The following is a 16,977-nucleotide window of genomic DNA, read 5'->3' as shown; positions in this document are numbered from 1 at the left end:
TAAACTAACTGCACCATTTTAATACTAAGTGATGTGTGGATGTACAGTACGTGTGAACCACTGCCTGCCATAACCTTAAATAACATGATGTTCCCAGTTTGGTGTGGAACAACTTGAGTCTTGACCTCAACCTGTCCACCACCTTTGGGATGGAGCTGGATTTTCAGTCGGTCTCTCAATCACCTAACATTTGTATTTGACTGCTCTGATGATCTTATGGCTGAATAGAAACAAATCTTCAAACTCAAATCTCTTTCTCTTATCTTTCAACCATCTAGTTAATTACTCAATTTTTTGATAATTGATTAATATTTGTCATAATGAAATAAAACTCTCTCTAGCCTGGATATTTTCATAACGGTCACATTACTGAGAGATGAATGCATGACTGATGCTCTAATCGTGTTTTCATATTTACAGTAAACATAGGCCTACTGTATGATTAATCATTTCATTTACTAAATGATTAAATAATTAAAACAACCATCTCTTTGTCGCATGAATCCGCTCAGTGTTCTTCTAAAATTAAGTAATAAAAGTGTTGTGTAAAGCTGTAAACATACCTCAGTTTGAAAGAGAGAGATCATGTGGTATTTCCACACATGTAGTTCTGCACTTTGGTGGAGAATTTAGGAACTTTTAATTTTAAGAGAGTTGATACCTGTGCCAAGATGTCTCCAGTGCTATTAATTTGTTGTTATAAGCCTCCCTCTTTTCCTATGTTTCTGCAAAAAGGGTTTTAAAATAATGATCCTCTTCACCACCTTAGTGAATACTTAGACAGTTAACTAATCATGTTTGTTGAATTGCAAACATAGTTATTTACTGAACTGCATTGTCACGAAAATTAAAATGAAACTATTGAAGCAGATGATGAAAAAAAACATTAATTCAGTGTCTACAAAAAATTAAGTTCATGCACTTAAAATGATCACTCATCCAGAGAATCTCATTACGTAACACATAGTGAGTTCATATGCTGATGTTGTGCCTGGCGTAGGGGAGACCAGGTATGGGTTTAATATTTTTGACATGTCTGCTCATCTTTTAAGTCAGTGTGTTCAAAATTTCATGCACATGTCCGCTATTAAATAGTGCTGCTGTTATCTCTACAATTAAAATAGAGAACTTGTAGTGTACTCTTAAACGTAAAGAGTGGGCTGTTACAACTCACCTGATACATGTAGTCCAGGTGAGTTGTAACATTATGACATAAACATCATGACAAAAACCTGATGCTGAAAGATTTATATTCAAAACGGAGGCATTTATCAGTAGTAGACAAAAAAAGGTAGGTAAATAAAATAAAACTCATTCCTGACTTCTTCCTGATTGGTGTTACAGGTGACTCATGTAAAAACTATCCTGTTGGAGGTTCTCCTTTGAAACGTATTTAGTTCATGGATCTCATCAACATTCATTGTTGATAAACTTGGAGAACATGAACTTAGCTGTTGGAGCAGGATTGGTCAGGTGAAGTGTTTCCTCACCTGTCTGTGAGCTTTTACTGACATCTACTGGTCATTTCCTACACATGCACACTGTCACTGAAACCAGAGGGCTCATTGCTCTGCTGCTGCTGCAGCTGCGCCACCGCAATGAAATAATCAGATGAAAAGGAAGGTGTCTGTGGGAATAGTCAAGAGAATCAATGACAATAAATAGGCCTATACTAATAATTATAGTAAAATTACGATACTTATATCTCAATGTGATTGTAAGCGCCATTTATTATTGTTTAGTTATTTGCACTGATTTATGTTGACTAGGAATAAGTTTGAGTATGCTTTTGAATATTGAGCCACCGGTGTCACGGTTGAGGTCTCATGCAGCTTCCGTAGAGAAAGCAGGAAGTGAAGTGTTGTTGTTAAGAACGTGTGTTGAATAAATGAGAGGATGGCGGAGCAACACAGTCGTTATAACTTCTTGTGCCTGCACCCAGCCAGCTGCAATGAGTAAAGCAGTCACACGTCATTTCTCAAGAGTGGTTAAAAGAGTAAGACATGAAAAACGAAGAAAAGAACATAAGATAGCCACTACAGTGATATTACCAGTCCATCACAGGGTTGAACAACTTCACACACTCACACCTTTGTGCACCTCACCCTCATCAGTTAGGATACATCATGTGCATGTGTGTGTGTGGACTGTAGGAGGAAGCTGGAGAACCCAGAAGTAACCCAGACCCTCGACTTTGCACCTTTGTCACCCTCATTGTGGACATTTTACAGTTTTTGACTGATGTAATAACAATGAACGAACCTTTTATGATTGACACATTATATTTCTGACTCCACTCAGGTTACATCTCTCATTTATCCAGAGTCGGATAGTATGATCCCCTGAAACATAATAATTGCCGTGTGAAATCATGGGTCACAGCTAAAAAGTGTTGGTTGTCATCGCCGTGGAGACATAAGGACCTGTTACTGTGGAAACCAGAATCAGAACCGGAGATCTTTTCACAAAACTGACTTTTATTTTAAAAACGTTTCAAAGTGAATCTAATGTAAACAAACTGCACCTCCTGTCTGAAATAATCATGATTCAGCTCTGAACACCACAACAGTCAGTGGCCCATCCACTTTGACCTGTTAATAAGTAAAACACATGAAACAAGACAAAACACAAAATCAAATCAAGTCCATCTGAAAACCTGTAACAAAAAAGAGGGAGAGAAATTTGCTCTCCTGGTTTCTGTCCAAACCCTGGATCAGAGGGTGGTTTCACAGTGCCCCTCCCCCAACACCACCAACACCAACACCACCAAAACCAGCACCAGGAGGTTTTCCATCCAGTCAGGTGTTCAGCTTGCGGATGAGGAGTGTGTTGGGCCCTTCGCTGGTGGCTTTGATAATTTTCCAGGCATCGTGGTGCATGAGATCCTCCAGAGAGCAGCCGTTGACGGAGAGGACCTGGTCACCGACTTCAATGAGCCCCGACAGCTCTGCAGCGCCACCTGGTGGAGAGGAGAACAACAGCTCAGCCGCACTGAAAAGTTCACACTCCATCATTTTGTTCTCCTTTCAAGTTGCTCTTAAAGGTGTTCAGAAATGGCCGTTTGTCCTGTTTGTCGCGCCTCCCTCCACAAGTTTTCACGAGTTGCCACACGAGTTTACCCGAGTAAGGAAAACGAATTTGATTGGTCGTTATCGAGTGGGCGGGATATTCAATGTTTGGGGCGAGACCGAGCTCGGTGTGTGTGTGTGTGTGTCTGTCTCAGACGTTTCATTGACGGATGACGGATCCAATATCAGTGGCTGATGAATCGTGAGCAACGTGACGCATAATTTGTGTGCCTGCATTATCCAATGCAGAAAAAAAACTACCCCACTTTCATCTCGGATTTACTCGAAAATAGAATTTTGCACAAAGTTTGGGCTACATCGTCTGATAGATGAGTTATGTTAAGACCCACAGTGGGCTCAAATTCAATTTTCTTTTCTGAACACCTTTAATAATTTGAATCCACATGATTCAATTTGTTGCCCAAAGATCACATGACAAACTACAGTTAAGAACAAACTCTGGTAATCAATTTATTTACAATTTTACATCAATTTATTCAGTTGACAGTGTAGGCTACACTGTAAATCAGACTGCTGTCATAGTCATAGTCATAGTCTTAAATTTAACTTTAAAGCAGAAGTGAGTGGTCCGGTCGTTTTCGCTAATGCTGCGTTCCAGGCAGGCTTTTGAAATCGTAAATTACAGCTTCAAGTCACAACTTACGACTTTGTAGCGTTTCAGGCAACCCACTTGTGTTTTTCCGACCTGTTTTACCGGTGAAAGTCACTATAACGGCCACTCGTAACTTCCGACCGGTGAACTCGTACCAGATCGAACTGGTACGACTTCACGGTCGGAAAAATACGAGTTTCCTTGAACGCACCATAACAGTCCTCGTCCCTACGTCACCACATTCACGGCGTTCCTTGGCTGCACACACAGCCCTGCATGCAGTTCTCTCTCCTCATTGGATAAAAACTGTAGGATACGATAAATGTTTTCTCTTCGGCTCAGAGCAGAGCAGAGTGACTGACAGACCCGTGTTTCAGTCCAAACACTCTATGTAAGTGATTGCTGTCGGAAGATATAACTATTTAAGACTTATATTAACACAAATATATCACTCACTTCTGCTTTAATTAAAAATAAAATTTAATTTAAATTTGGTTCAGCATCTGTTTGTTTGTTACACTTAGGTTATAAATCATTGGCACGTTCATATTGACTTTACTAATACTAACTTGACCGTATTTAAATTTTTCTTTTTAAGGACTACTGTAGTATGAGTTTAATGAGTTTAAGTTACATTAAAGTGACAACACTCAGCCTGGTTTCCGCCTCATTATAATAAGTTATTCAAGGTAAAACAGATATATTAATAGTAGAAAAACTGCCACCTTTAAAGATGCGCTTGACAGTCAGAGGCCGGTCTCCGTGGCTGGAGGACTTCCCCCCCTCCAGACTGAAGCCCAGACCAGCAGAGGTCTTGTGCAGCTCCACTGTTAAAGCACCGTCTGGACGTGCATCCACCACTGAGAGACATTCAACATCCACAGTTATATTATCCATTATGTGGTTTATGAGAAGTAGGTTCATGTTGCAGGTTTGTTTAGAGATGTCAGACCAGGTCTCACCTGCTCCAGCTTCCATAGACCTCATCCTGGCAGAACATAAACTCTGCGGCTGCCCGACCACGTCCTGTCTGTCGGAGACACTTGGTTCACTGTCCTTGTCTCTTCGGATGACCACTAAGGCCTGGTTGGTCAGTCTGGCTTGATGGAGGCAGGACACGGCCTCTCCGTGGGTTTTTCCCTCCAGACTAGTTCCATTTATGGATAAAATGCCGTCTCCTCTCTGAATGGTGCCTTCAAGGCTCGCTGCACCTTTCGTGAAGACCCGATGGACCTGGACACAAAGAGTTACACTATCACCACCTGCTGCCCAGAGACATCAGCTAGAGCTGTTAAAACAACTAATTAAAAAACCTTTTCATTAAACCTTTATTTAAAACGGAAATATATTAAGGAGCAACCTCATTTACAATATAGCCGAGACAAAACATAAAACATTTGAGGACAAGACACAACATAAAATGTTTGAAACATACAAACATATCTGAAATACCAAAAAGTAAAAGTGACAAAGATACATTGAAAACAGAGAAGTCTAGTTAAAAACAGTTGGAGGTAAAATAAGATGCAGTTATGGATTTAAATTGTCCTAATGATAAAAGTGTGGTAAGTTTCAGATGGTTTTGCAGAGTGCACAGTAAGAAATTCTGTGTTAACAGAGGGAACCTGCAGTGTGAGCCAGTCCTTTGAACATGTATGATAGAGACTTGCATTAAAATATACTAAAGAGTTAATATAGGATGGTAAGAGGCCAGTGAGAGCTTTAAAAATAATAATAATAATAATAATAATAATAATAAAATCCAGTGTCTATCACGCCTGTTAGATAGCGAGGGCCATTCAACTTTAGAACATAGTCATAGTCTATCTCTGTTAAGTCTACATATATGTAGAAGCTCACTCATCATGTCCTCTTTACAAAATCTGGTTAAGAAACTAGCAAACACTGTATAAGAGATACGTTTGAATACAAGAAAAGAGTGATAGTCAGCTGATGCATATGTTTTCACAGCCTCATGTTCTTCTTCATAGGAGATGTGAGACATGATGAGATCCGTCATGGTCACAGTTCATGTCATGTCATAGTTCCTACAGTCACTTCCTGAGTCTTTACCGACTGTACTCACAGTTATTGACTTCTGCTCCAGGTCAACTCCACCAGCGACACTGAAACCAAGTCCTGATCCCTCCTCTTTACTCAGGACCACAAGGTGAGTGTCGTCCTTCACCTGCAGACACATTCACAGACAACCGATGAGACACAATAAAGATAACAATAATAAATCACGTGTGTTAGTGGCAGTGTGGTGTTACCTCAGATAGTGCGCTGGTCTCTTGAAGCAGAGTCGACACGTACGATTTAGTGGTGAGGGAGAAGAGCTGTGTGTCCAGTCTACACTGACTCAGAGAAGAAGCAGCCAGCTCTTTTAAACTGAGGACACAGAGAGTCAGAGGGAGCGCAGTTACCCAGTAGTCTTATAATATGATGACTTTATTCTTGTAAAATTACAGCTTTACTCTCAGAATTAACTAATACATTTTTTTTTTTACTTTTGGCTGCTTACTGGAAAATAACTATGAAAATGAGCTACCCACCCATTCTTATTGCTTTTATATGCTTTTAATTTATTGTATTTTAATTTTAACTTTCTTTATTTTACTGTTTTTTTTTAACTGTTGTGCAGCACTTTGGTAACTTTGTTGTTTTTAAAATGTGCTATACAAATAAAGTGGATTGGATTGGATTGGAAGTAATAAAATAATGTGAATTATATTAGGTAGTAAAATAAAACACCTTAATAGTGATGAGCTCAATGCAACTTCATGAATGGATGACACACTCTACATCAATACATCTCATGAGGAAACCCTGAGATGTGACACAAACCCAAACAACTTCTATTGACTTGACTAACTGACAGCTTTGTATTGCTTTGTTAAATGAACACATCACTATCAGAGTTTCAGGCAGAGAAGATGTCACAAGGGACAGCTACAATCAACCAGCATGTCAACTTAAAGGTTGTGTCAGGTGTTTCTGTATCTTGTATTCTGCAACCCCACCACTAGATGTCATTAGATCTGACACACTAGTTGACGGCTTGTAATGGGATGTATTCAACAAGCTAATCCAAGTGGATACTAAAGACAGATATTTTCCTCTTACTCACAGTGACTTCAATAATAGAGAAGCTTCACAATCAGCTGTTTTAATTTAACTCCTCACCTGATGGACCAGCTGGGCTGCGGCCCGTGGGTCTCTGGGGTTTCCTGAGGAGCGTCTTGATCACGTTGGCGGACCCTGTTCACATCCACTTCTGTCAGGGCTGTAGTATTGTGTGCAGGCCTCTCTGTCTCTGCGGCTTGGGTACTGGTCTCTGTTTTCTCCTCGGCTGCACTCTGTTCTCTGGTAAAGTCCTCTGTGCAGAGCTTCTCCAGCTCAGGCATACTGAGAGCCCTGAGCTGCTGCAGCCTGCTGCGGGGAAGTCTGCCGTGTTTCCTGCGCAGCACCGGAGGAGTCTGTGGAGAAAATCCATCTTTGTGGACGTCAGCCTCACGACCCACCTCCAGCAGCGGAGCTGTGCTGCAGCGCGTATGTGGGAAGTCGAGGTTCAGCAGCGTGATGTTAGAGGGGTGTTTACCAAGTACAGGAGAGCAGGGTGTGGTCGGGATCAGAGTCTCCACATAAGAACTAAAACTTCTCTGGCGTGCACGGCAGTCAACTGAATTCACCAGGTCCATATAACCAGCGATCCTCTGGTTCAGCGAGGCTCTGTACGTCAGGGCGTGGGACTGGATGTCACTGCTTTTAGCCACAGGCCTGTCAAAGTTAGCCAGGTTCTCAAACGACTTGATCTTATGTCGGACAGAGAAGGGATTGTAGGCCGCAGACAGGGCAGCCTCCGTGGAGAAGCTTCGCCTGTCCATCGTCTTCATGTAAAGTCTGGAGGGGCTGGACTTCAGGGTCTCACCTGTCTCCACGGCAGTAGTGGGCTTTGAGCCATTACTCGTTGTTATATGAGTTTCTTTAGGAAAACTCAGCGAGTTCAGGTCTGTGTTACGGACCATGACGTTTTCAGATTTCACCTCTGCTCCTCTCGGAGTGAGTTTAGAGTCTGAATTCACTGTGTCGCTGTAGACCGCAGCTGGTGAGGATGAACCGGATAAAGAAGAAAGCTGAACCTCTATAAATGTCCTCTGAGTAGGTTGGGGGGACTTACCCTGAGATCTGGACCCCACATGGACGCTGTTCTCCTTGGTCAGATGCACGTCCCTCTCCTCAGGTCTAAGCTGCTTCCTCTCACTTATTTTAGGCGAGGCAAGGCAGCTGTTCACATCTGGCCGGTTAGCGGGCCTCAAACAGCTGGACGTGGTTGTCAGTGGCGTTAATTGAGTTGACTGGTTCAAGGCAGCATTGGAGTTCGAAGTAGCTGGATTTGTTTTTAGGGGCTGATGCTCCTCTGCTTTGTTCTTACTCCTGATACTTAGGCCTTTTAGTTTGGGAGCAGCAGTGTTTAGACTGATTTGGGATTCAGGTGGAAGTTTTAAGATGCTGCTCCACACAGGCACGTCTGAGCTCTCAAACAGCTTCAGGCCAGGCGTCTTCTTCAGCGAGGAGCCAGCCTGGGAGTTTAAATTAGTTCCACATGTATAAACTTTCTCTTTGTTTATCGCCGAATCTGATTTGCTACGGCTTGAACCCGAGGTCTCCGAGTCCACTGAAGGTGACAGAGGTGCTTTTGTATGTGAATTCTTGGGTAAGTCTGAGCTCAGAGAGGAATTAGCATCCTGCGTGAGACTGTGGGTACCTGGTGGTGAGGGGCTCAAGCTACCAGGACTGGATGCCAGGCATACCGTACCTTTGTCAGAGGGTTCAATGGCACCATTAATGTGGCACTCTGTAGAGGAGAGGGGTTTGGGGCTGTTGGAAAACAGTTTTTTTTCTTTGCCTCCCACTGAGACATCAGAGGACGCCTGCTTCACATCGGAGGTCTGGTCCAGGTCTGTTTCATCCCTGCTGGCCAGTTGAACAGGTGAAGACCGATTTGATGACTGGCAGAAGTCAAAGTGTTCATCGGCAGCTTGTTTCTGGGCATCGCTGCAACAAAACTCCACTTCTTCTTCATCTGAGGAGGGCTCATGAAGACCCCCACCTCTGTTAGCTGTCGGATGAACCACTGGACTGCTGTCAGTGGTGGAGTCACTGTTTGAATCACTGTCATCTCCTGTAGGGTACATGTGTTTACAACCAGCGCTCTGGTCAGGGTGGTGTGCTGTCTCCACAGGGAGGACGGCACATTGTTCATTTCCTGTATCTAAAACAGAGCCGTCCAAGAGACTGGTCTGGACTGGAACCTGACTCCCAGATGTGTCAGACGTTGTTACAGCATGTGGGCTGGATGCATGCTGCTCACTGGATAATGTTTTGTTGAGGGGTTTGGGGTCTGTGTTTGTGTCATTGCAGGGGCTGACGTCTAATAAAATGTCATCTATGTTGGTGACGGGTATTTTGTCTGTTTGGGTTGTGTGGTTTGTGCTCATCACTTCATCAGACAGCGCCGGTACAGATGTGGTCGGGTTCAGTCTGACGGCTCCATCACTGTTCCCCGATGACATCATCAGACTGGACAGTCGATCTACAGCTGGAGGCAGAAGCAAAAGGGTCAGCACCTCAGCCACGGCTGATTGTGGAGACGAAGTGAGGAGTTAATAAGGGTAAAGTGAAAATCTACTTTATCTTACAGAGGTTACAGACATGTCATGCCATAGTATACAACAACAGAAGAAGAAGAAGAAGAAGAAGAATATCCAGGGTTAACACAAGGATATTCATAGATCAGGACAACAACAACAGTAGGTGTGTTTACATCTAGGAGAAATGAATTAAGTGGTTAGTTTAGGTTCATATTGTCATCTTTACTCAGAGGCTACTACGCTACAAAACTTAAAGGTCCCATATTTTCTGGAGAGAGGAGGCTCTGAGCTTCTCCTCTGATTGGCTGATGGTTTTCTGAACGATCCAATGAAAATATAGCAGATGTAAACACTCAATAAAAACCATATCCCGCAAGGTCGGATGATGTGTCCAGATGGGCGGGGCTTGGGAAAGAACAAAGTTACAGAAGTCCTGACACCCGGCTTTAAGGCTCAGTTTCTCTCTTTCTGTACTGAGGCGTTGATACTTTCACTGTATTAATATAGAACATAGACCGGCTTAATAATCAAACTACACATGAACATCTACCTTTATATAATATGGGACCTTTAACTGGAAACATTGCTGTGGTTTCTCCAGGATGTCACATGAGTACTTCTCCCAGTTGACACTCATGTTACTGATTAAAATGGGGAAGATTGAGATATAATAAATTTGCATTGTAGAAAACAGCAGCAGCAATCATGACTTCAAATTTTTATATCTCACAGGAAAATGTTGAAATAGGGAGTATAATCGAATAAAATAAGATTCCTGGAATAATAAATTTCTCTTCTAAACCACAGCAATGTCTCTACTACACTAAATTTTAACGATGCTACCATAAAACGAGCAGTTATTGAACTACATAGAAAGCAAACAGGGAGTTAAACTAAAAGGTGAATCTAGCACAACTAAAGGTAAAATATACTGTGTAATATAGTCACCATGGATAGAAAGCCAGAGGCCTGCAGGTTGCTTTGGGGGAGTGAATGAGGGAGGGCAGATCCTAAATCTTAGGTCGGCATAAAAGGGAGAGACATGGTGGTCTATTTAAAGGCAACCTGGGCAGCATTCTGGCACTAATGACTTCTTGTAAACACAATTAGAAGCAGAATTATGCACCAACACATTACATGCAGCAGCAAGGCTGGATAACAAGAGCATATGCAAAATTTCATCACACCACAAACGTCAAAAAAGGACCACACGCCAGCTCTACTACATAAAGATAAAATGTAGAGAAAGAAGATTAATACATATCAGCAGCATGACCTTTGATCTCTTACCTGAAACTGGTCTCTTGACCTCTAAGCACAGCGTCACAGGGAGGTTACGCATCAGCTCGCAGATTTCCTGGTAGCTGGAGGAACACACCAGTTTGTCTTCGATTTTTACAATCTCATCCCCCGGACAAAGCTTGGTTGATGATCCCTGAGAAACACAATAAAACACAAAAGGATGAAAATGAAAGCTTTCCTCAAACTGAAGCCTGTTAGTGACGCCTTAAACCGGTCAGACGTACCCTCTCTGCCGCGCCGCCGGCCTTCAGCCCAGTGATGACCACTCTCAGAGGGGAGGACATGATCTCGAGGTCAAGGCCGAAAGACTCGTCCTCGCTTCTCCTCAGGGTCACGGTGTCGATGGCGCAAACACCCACGAGTTCACTGGCGTCTCCTCTCTTACAGTGGGGCGCCGACTCTCCAGCGGTCCTGGTGGGGGGTCGTCCGCACGGTGCGGGCTGAGGTGGGGGCTGCTGGGATGGAGCCGGCTCATCCGCCCTGGACCTCTGCTGCTGAAGGTTTGGAGCTTCAATGCTCATCATGCTTTTAACCCGTGTCACAGCTTTATGCTCCAGCTTGGGGGACCGCTTCGAATCCAGCTGTGCATCATCTGGGCTTTTGCAGTTCTCACCGGCGATGGTCAGACTGGTGGGCACGGAGCCCGCGCCGCTCGCCACACCTGCTTTGTAGTCCAGCGGGCTGCGGATGGGCATGAAGGGCGACTCAGAACCGTCGGACTCGGGCTTCTTGGTGACACCGTCCTCAGGCTGTGAGAAACTCCCGCAGAGAGGTCCGGTCACATCGCTGCTCCCACACCTCTGTAAACCCCCGCCGTCGTCACTGTCTCCGTCCACATCTAACGACGACGCAGCGGACGTAGCGGTTACCGTCACTTGATCGGTTTTGGGGATCTGTGCGTCACTGAGGTTCAGAGAGTCTGGTGGTTTCGTTGGTCTGCGGACGCGCCCGGTGTTTCCGTTGTTGTTTCTGTTGTTGTCCGAGCCGTCGTCGTCGTCGCTGAGCTCATCCTCAAAGCACATCACCCGGCGCTGGCGGAGAAGTGGGCTACGCACCGACGCAGGGCTGGAGACGGCGATGGGCTGGCAAACCGTAGCCTCGGTGTGGGGATGAAGCGGGGCGGGGGGCTTCTCCTCTGATGGGGTGTACACAGGGTCACCGTCCGCTTCTGTTAGAGAGGGGGTGAAAGCTGAAGACAAGACACAGCCAAATACAGACAAACATGGTTTGTTGTCATAAATGTGCATCAGTGCTACTATGACGCAACATGCTGTGTGATGTCAGGCTGTCCCATACACACTACCTCACACACAGACCAACCAACTGTAAAATAACATGTTTCAAAAATGTAATTGCTTAGTTTATAATCTACAAAAGCCCTGAAAGGCGAATCGTTTAATTTTTCTGGAAACCTCAGGAAGCACCACGTTACTCATTTTAAAGGTTATGATATTTCCTCTCTAAAACAATTCACAACCTAAAATGACCATTTAATTTTCATTTTCTGACATTTTCTTTTACCATTTTCTTAAAATAGTTGATTTTACTCAAGATCACCAATTTATTCTTGAAATTTCAGATTTTTTTTCTCAATATAGCCTACAGCTGTTCTTCACAGATTATAGAAATGATGGTGTCTGTGTGTGTGAATAAGTCTTGTTTGTTTTTCTTTTGTCTTTACTCACGATCTGCTCTGTGAGCTTCTATAAATCTGTGATCAGATGTCCCACAGGACAGAAACTTTCCCGTGGTACTGAAATCGTTGAACATTTACCTCGTGCCTGCGATGAGGTGTCATCCACGGAGGCGCGGCAGCTCTGCTGGTGCGGAGCCTCATCGCCACTCAGGCCTATCAGCATGGGGTCGGACAGGAAGGAGTGGCTGGAGACGTCCTGGGGGAAGTACTGAGACAACTCTGTCTCTGAGCTCAAAGAGCCCTGCTTCAGAGTGGAGACAACAGGAGAAGATCAGGTCAAGAAGGAGGACGAGAGCCACAACCTGTACATCACCACTCTGTACCACCTGCTTTATGACACAAACACATTTTTAATACATTTATTTTACATTTCTTTTTATTATAATTATTTCTGGGTTGTTTCACTCAGGTACTTTCCAGGGCAAGGTGGTGGTGGCTGATTAATGCCATGATGAACACGGATACTGTAAGTAAGAGCAGCATGTTTGTATGTTATTTTAAAAGAATCCATGTCTATTATTATAGATGTATACTACAGCTGATTTTCTGGGGGCAAAATAATAACACAAAATCAAGTTAATTTTTACCTTAATTCAGTTATCCAAAGTGAAATTGAGAGCCAGTATGACATGAATTGAACCCTGGCTGCCCTGGTGAGGATTACACCTCCATGCCCCCCCCCTGTCCCGCCCACAGTAAGAAGGAAGTCTTACTCTGCTGGCTGGCTCCAGGAATCTCTTCATGGTCCAGCTGAGAGCAGGGGAGCTGTCTCCCTGACGCTCCTTGATCGATGTGCTGGGACTCTTACAGGAGACACCTGCACATTTGAGCCGTGAACAAAATGAAACACATTAGATTTTGGCCACTGGAGCCTTTAACAATGTCAGCGCAGAGGAGGAGCTGGTGAATAAAAATGTAAGCAACGATTTCAGACCTGATGAGTGAGACGAGTGTCTGTTCCTGCTCATTTTGTCCCTGTGTGTGGATCGGGCTATGATCTGATCCATCTCCTGCTCCGACACCTGAGGAAACACATGGAAACAGGAGGCCAGGTTCAGATGCAGGATTTCTGCAGAGAGCCTGAAGAGGTTAGAGACCTTGACCTTTGCCCACCAGAGTCAGGTGAAGTGGACCAGGTTTCTAGATTAGAGGAGAAATTTAAATGTACTGCAGCCAGCAGGACTGTGGAGCCCCAACCCAGATCTAGATATACAGCAGGGATATCAAGATTACTTGTTTTCACTATTAATCACAGTATTAAATGCCATAATGATTTAATCGTAAAGGTTCCTAAATACCGTCACTTTCAAAAAAAGATTATGTGGAACCATATCGGCAGATGTGCGCCAAAGTAAAGGTAAATGTACAGATACTGGTCCATTAAAAACAAAAACAAAAACACAAAAATATGGTATAAATGACAATTAATGACTTAAATATTTCAAACACTTCCCCTGGAGGATTAATAATTGGTCCTATATTAATAGATACTTCAAATATTTTGTGTAAATAATTAGTAACGTAATTATATTTTGACTATATTTGATTTTACACATTCATAGTGTTATGAAATTATTTAATCCATAACAATCGTGATAATCATAATACCATGATTATTTCTCTGACAATAATCATACCAAGAAAATCTACAATTATATTATATATTTATAAATATATTTCAGAGGAGCAGCCGCAGTAACAGGCTCATATCCCTGACCTGCAGAACAGAAAGATTCAGGAAATCCTTCATTGCCGCTGCCATCAAAATGCATGCCTTTTGTTAAGTTATACACGTTTACTTTTTATGTCATTTTATATCATTTATATCATATCATTGTTATGTAAGCTGCTGGACGATCTGAATTTCCCTCCTAGGGATTAATAAAGTATTTCTATAATCGTGACATCACTAATATACAGTATGTTTTAAAGGCTCAGACAGAGCGGATTAGTCTGTGTAACACAAACAGATGTCTAGTCCACTTACCTTGGGGTTGGGGTGCCTGCTTATAATGAGGCTGACTGGTCCGGGGCCACATTCACTGAGGATGGCGTAGGCCTCACTGAGAGCCGCATGGCGAAGACTGACCGAGTCCACCTCCAGGATCTGGTCCCCACGACTGCAAAGAAACACACAACAATGTTTGCATCAACGAGGCTACTGTACGTACTAATTTCACCTGCCTCCGTTAGCTTCCAGGTCAAAGTCGATTAATAAGTTGTCACCTGAGCCTGCCGTCCATCTTGGCCACGGATCCCAGAGCCAAGCTGTGGATGTAGATGCCAGGAGCAGAGTTCTCCAGGGTCAGACAGCAGACCCCAATCCCCAGCCCGACACCAGGCTCTGAAGACATCAACATTCAATCACCGTTGGAACAAAGACATGATGCATGGGGCAAGAGAAGCAGAAAAATAGGAGTACAGGACATAGCTGGGTAGTTTTTTGTAGTTTGGTTCTTCTGTGTCAAGTCCACTCACCTTTATTAAGAGTGACCTCCATGATGATGCAGTCTTTAGGACCAGGACCGGGGCCCTTGCGGCTTTCAGCCTCTTCGCACCCCGTGGGGACGGGAGTGCCTCCGCTGGCGTTGGAGTTGGGTGAGCTGGAGCGGCTGAGGAGCGTGGGGGTGGGACAGGGCGTCAGGCTGGGACTCCGCAGACGTGTCCGGATGGTCAGAGTCACCACACCTTTCTTCAGTTGCTGTGGGGTAAAACAAAAGTGAGCCACAACGAAGTGCAGGGCAGTGATTTAAAGGAATAGTTCACCAAAAAATGTAACTGAGTCATTATTGACTCATGCTGATGAATACTCCCGAGTAGTTTTTTATTCCTCAAAGTGCATCTGGAGACCCGGGAGGGGGGTTCGTAGTCCAACGGAATCCTTATATGAGAGTCAATAGCGCCCAACACAAAAAGGTCCATAAAACTACACAAAGACCTTGTAATATTCCTCCTTACTACTCGTCTGCTGCAATCCAAGTGTCCTGAAGGGATATAGCCCAGAGTTTACTTTTTAGTCCAGAGTTTATTTTTACAGCCTAAACAGTCCTGTATCGAAAAACTCTATCCCTTCGATATCCCTTCAGGACACTTATTGCAGCGGACTGCGGCAGTAAGGAGGAATATTACAAGGTTTTTGTGTAGTTTTATGGACCTGTTTGTGTCGGGCGCTATTGACTCTCATATTAGGATTTCGCTGGACTACGAACCCCCCTCCCGGGTCTCCAGATGCACAAACTACTCCAGAGTATTCATCAGCATGAGGGTGAGTCAATAATGATATAATATATCATTTCATTATTTGGTGAACTTTTCCTTTAAATAATGTCTTTGTAACAACACTTTGTCAGTGAGAGCCCAGTTGGTGTCCAGTTCACCTTGAAGGTCTGGATGGCCTGCTGGTGTGTGAGTCCTTGCAGAGACTCTCCGTTCACCTCCAGAACCTCGTCTCCTGCAGGGGGAGACACACACACACACACACACACACACACGGTCAGGCTAAAGGAGGATGTTCAGTGTGAACGTAGACGACTGTTTTACCTCCTGAACTCTCTCGGCTCAGAGACGCAGTAAACTAGACATGTGGTTACCCTCTTTCAGTCGTCCATCAGCCGCTGCAGCTCCGTGAGGGAAAATGGTTTTGACAAAAATCCCCATCTGACCGCGAGCCGAGTCCTGCCCTCCTACAATACTGAATCCAAGACCCTGTGGAGACAGACCTGATGTCACTGAGGGACAAGCAGACAAGCAGAGACATGGATCCTGCTTGTCTGGGGATTATCATGTTGTATCTTCTTTGTTTTCATGCTGACAGAGGTGACACAGAAGAGAAACTTCTATTATATCTGAGCCTTTTTATTTATGAAACAGATAAGCCGATGTGATGTGTTATCAAACCACTTTAAAGTCTGGATAATGTGACAATCCGCTGCAGACAACAGATTATTATCATTTCTAGAGAAAAGGAGCTGCTAAGCTTCTATCAGGTGCACTCAATCAGAATTTTTCGTTTTTGTGGCATATTTGAGTTGTGGATCTCAACCTGTCCTTGAAGCAGCTAGTCACCAAAAGGACAAGTGAGATGCTAAACAACATATGTGGAATTACAATGAAGTGTTACATGTCATGTAGTGTCAATAGATATATAAATTGCTTTGGTTGTTTGACATTGTTTGTAATGCATACACATCAAAGTCAGTAAGTCTTCCCTCCTAACTGGAAGGTAACCAAGTATGACTCCTTAATGTTGGGCCTGTTTATAACTTAAGGTGGAGGGAAGTTGAAAGATTTCCTTCAGGGACGGGTCATGGCTGAGGATATAAAAATCTTACAATTTGCTAATGTTACATGACAGAGAAATATCATAGCAGTATTACATAATACGTTTTAGAGGCATTAGATACAATCTGGCTGTGTTAATCTCACTGTAAAGTACCAAACTTACCAGACATATATTCTAAATACATTATACAATACATAGTACAGTAATTTCAATTTTCGGGTTGAATAATCATAATTTATAACATAAAATATTCATATAATCAATGAAGATTGTTGTTAAAGTTGGGATTTCTAATATAAGACACAGTTTGACATATGATGCTACAGTAGGTCTGCTCTCAAGAATCGGGGGTTTTCTTCCTC

General features: G+C 43.5%; 1 protein-coding gene across 1 annotated transcript in view; it reads right to left on the bottom strand.

The window, feature by feature from the left end:
• Nucleotides 1-2,666: 2,666 nt before the first annotated feature.
• pdzd2 (PDZ domain containing 2) overlaps nt 2,667-16,977 on the bottom strand; it is a gene marked incomplete at its 5' end in the record, with an annotated part of 29,491 nt that continues 15,180 nt past the window's right edge. The window contains 16 exons of the mRNA XM_083978549.1: nt 2,667-2,959; nt 4,407-4,541; nt 4,644-4,914; nt 5,768-5,869; nt 5,955-6,072; nt 6,868-9,283; nt 10,626-10,770; nt 10,862-11,826; nt 12,412-12,577; nt 13,047-13,150; nt 13,268-13,355; nt 14,321-14,453; nt 14,560-14,677; nt 14,812-15,034; nt 15,711-15,784; nt 15,924-16,038. Of these exons, the coding sequence (XP_083834675.1) occupies nt 2,799-2,959; nt 4,407-4,541; nt 4,644-4,914; nt 5,768-5,869; nt 5,955-6,072; nt 6,868-9,283; nt 10,626-10,770; nt 10,862-11,826; nt 12,412-12,577; nt 13,047-13,150; nt 13,268-13,355; nt 14,321-14,453; nt 14,560-14,677; nt 14,812-15,034; nt 15,711-15,784; nt 15,924-16,038 (5,334 nt within the window). The 3' untranslated portion in view covers nt 2,667-2,798. The remainder of the gene's footprint in view (nt 2,960-4,406; nt 4,542-4,643; nt 4,915-5,767; nt 5,870-5,954; nt 6,073-6,867; nt 9,284-10,625; nt 10,771-10,861; nt 11,827-12,411; nt 12,578-13,046; nt 13,151-13,267; nt 13,356-14,320; nt 14,454-14,559; nt 14,678-14,811; nt 15,035-15,710; nt 15,785-15,923; nt 16,039-16,977) is intronic.

This window comes from Trachurus trachurus (assembly GCF_905171665.1).
Source record: "Trachurus trachurus genome assembly, chromosome: 9".
Classification (NCBI taxonomy): domain Eukaryota; kingdom Metazoa; phylum Chordata; class Actinopteri; order Carangiformes; family Carangidae; genus Trachurus; species Trachurus trachurus.
Note: the sequence above shows the minus strand (reverse complement) of the source record. Positions and strands in the feature narration are given on the sequence as shown.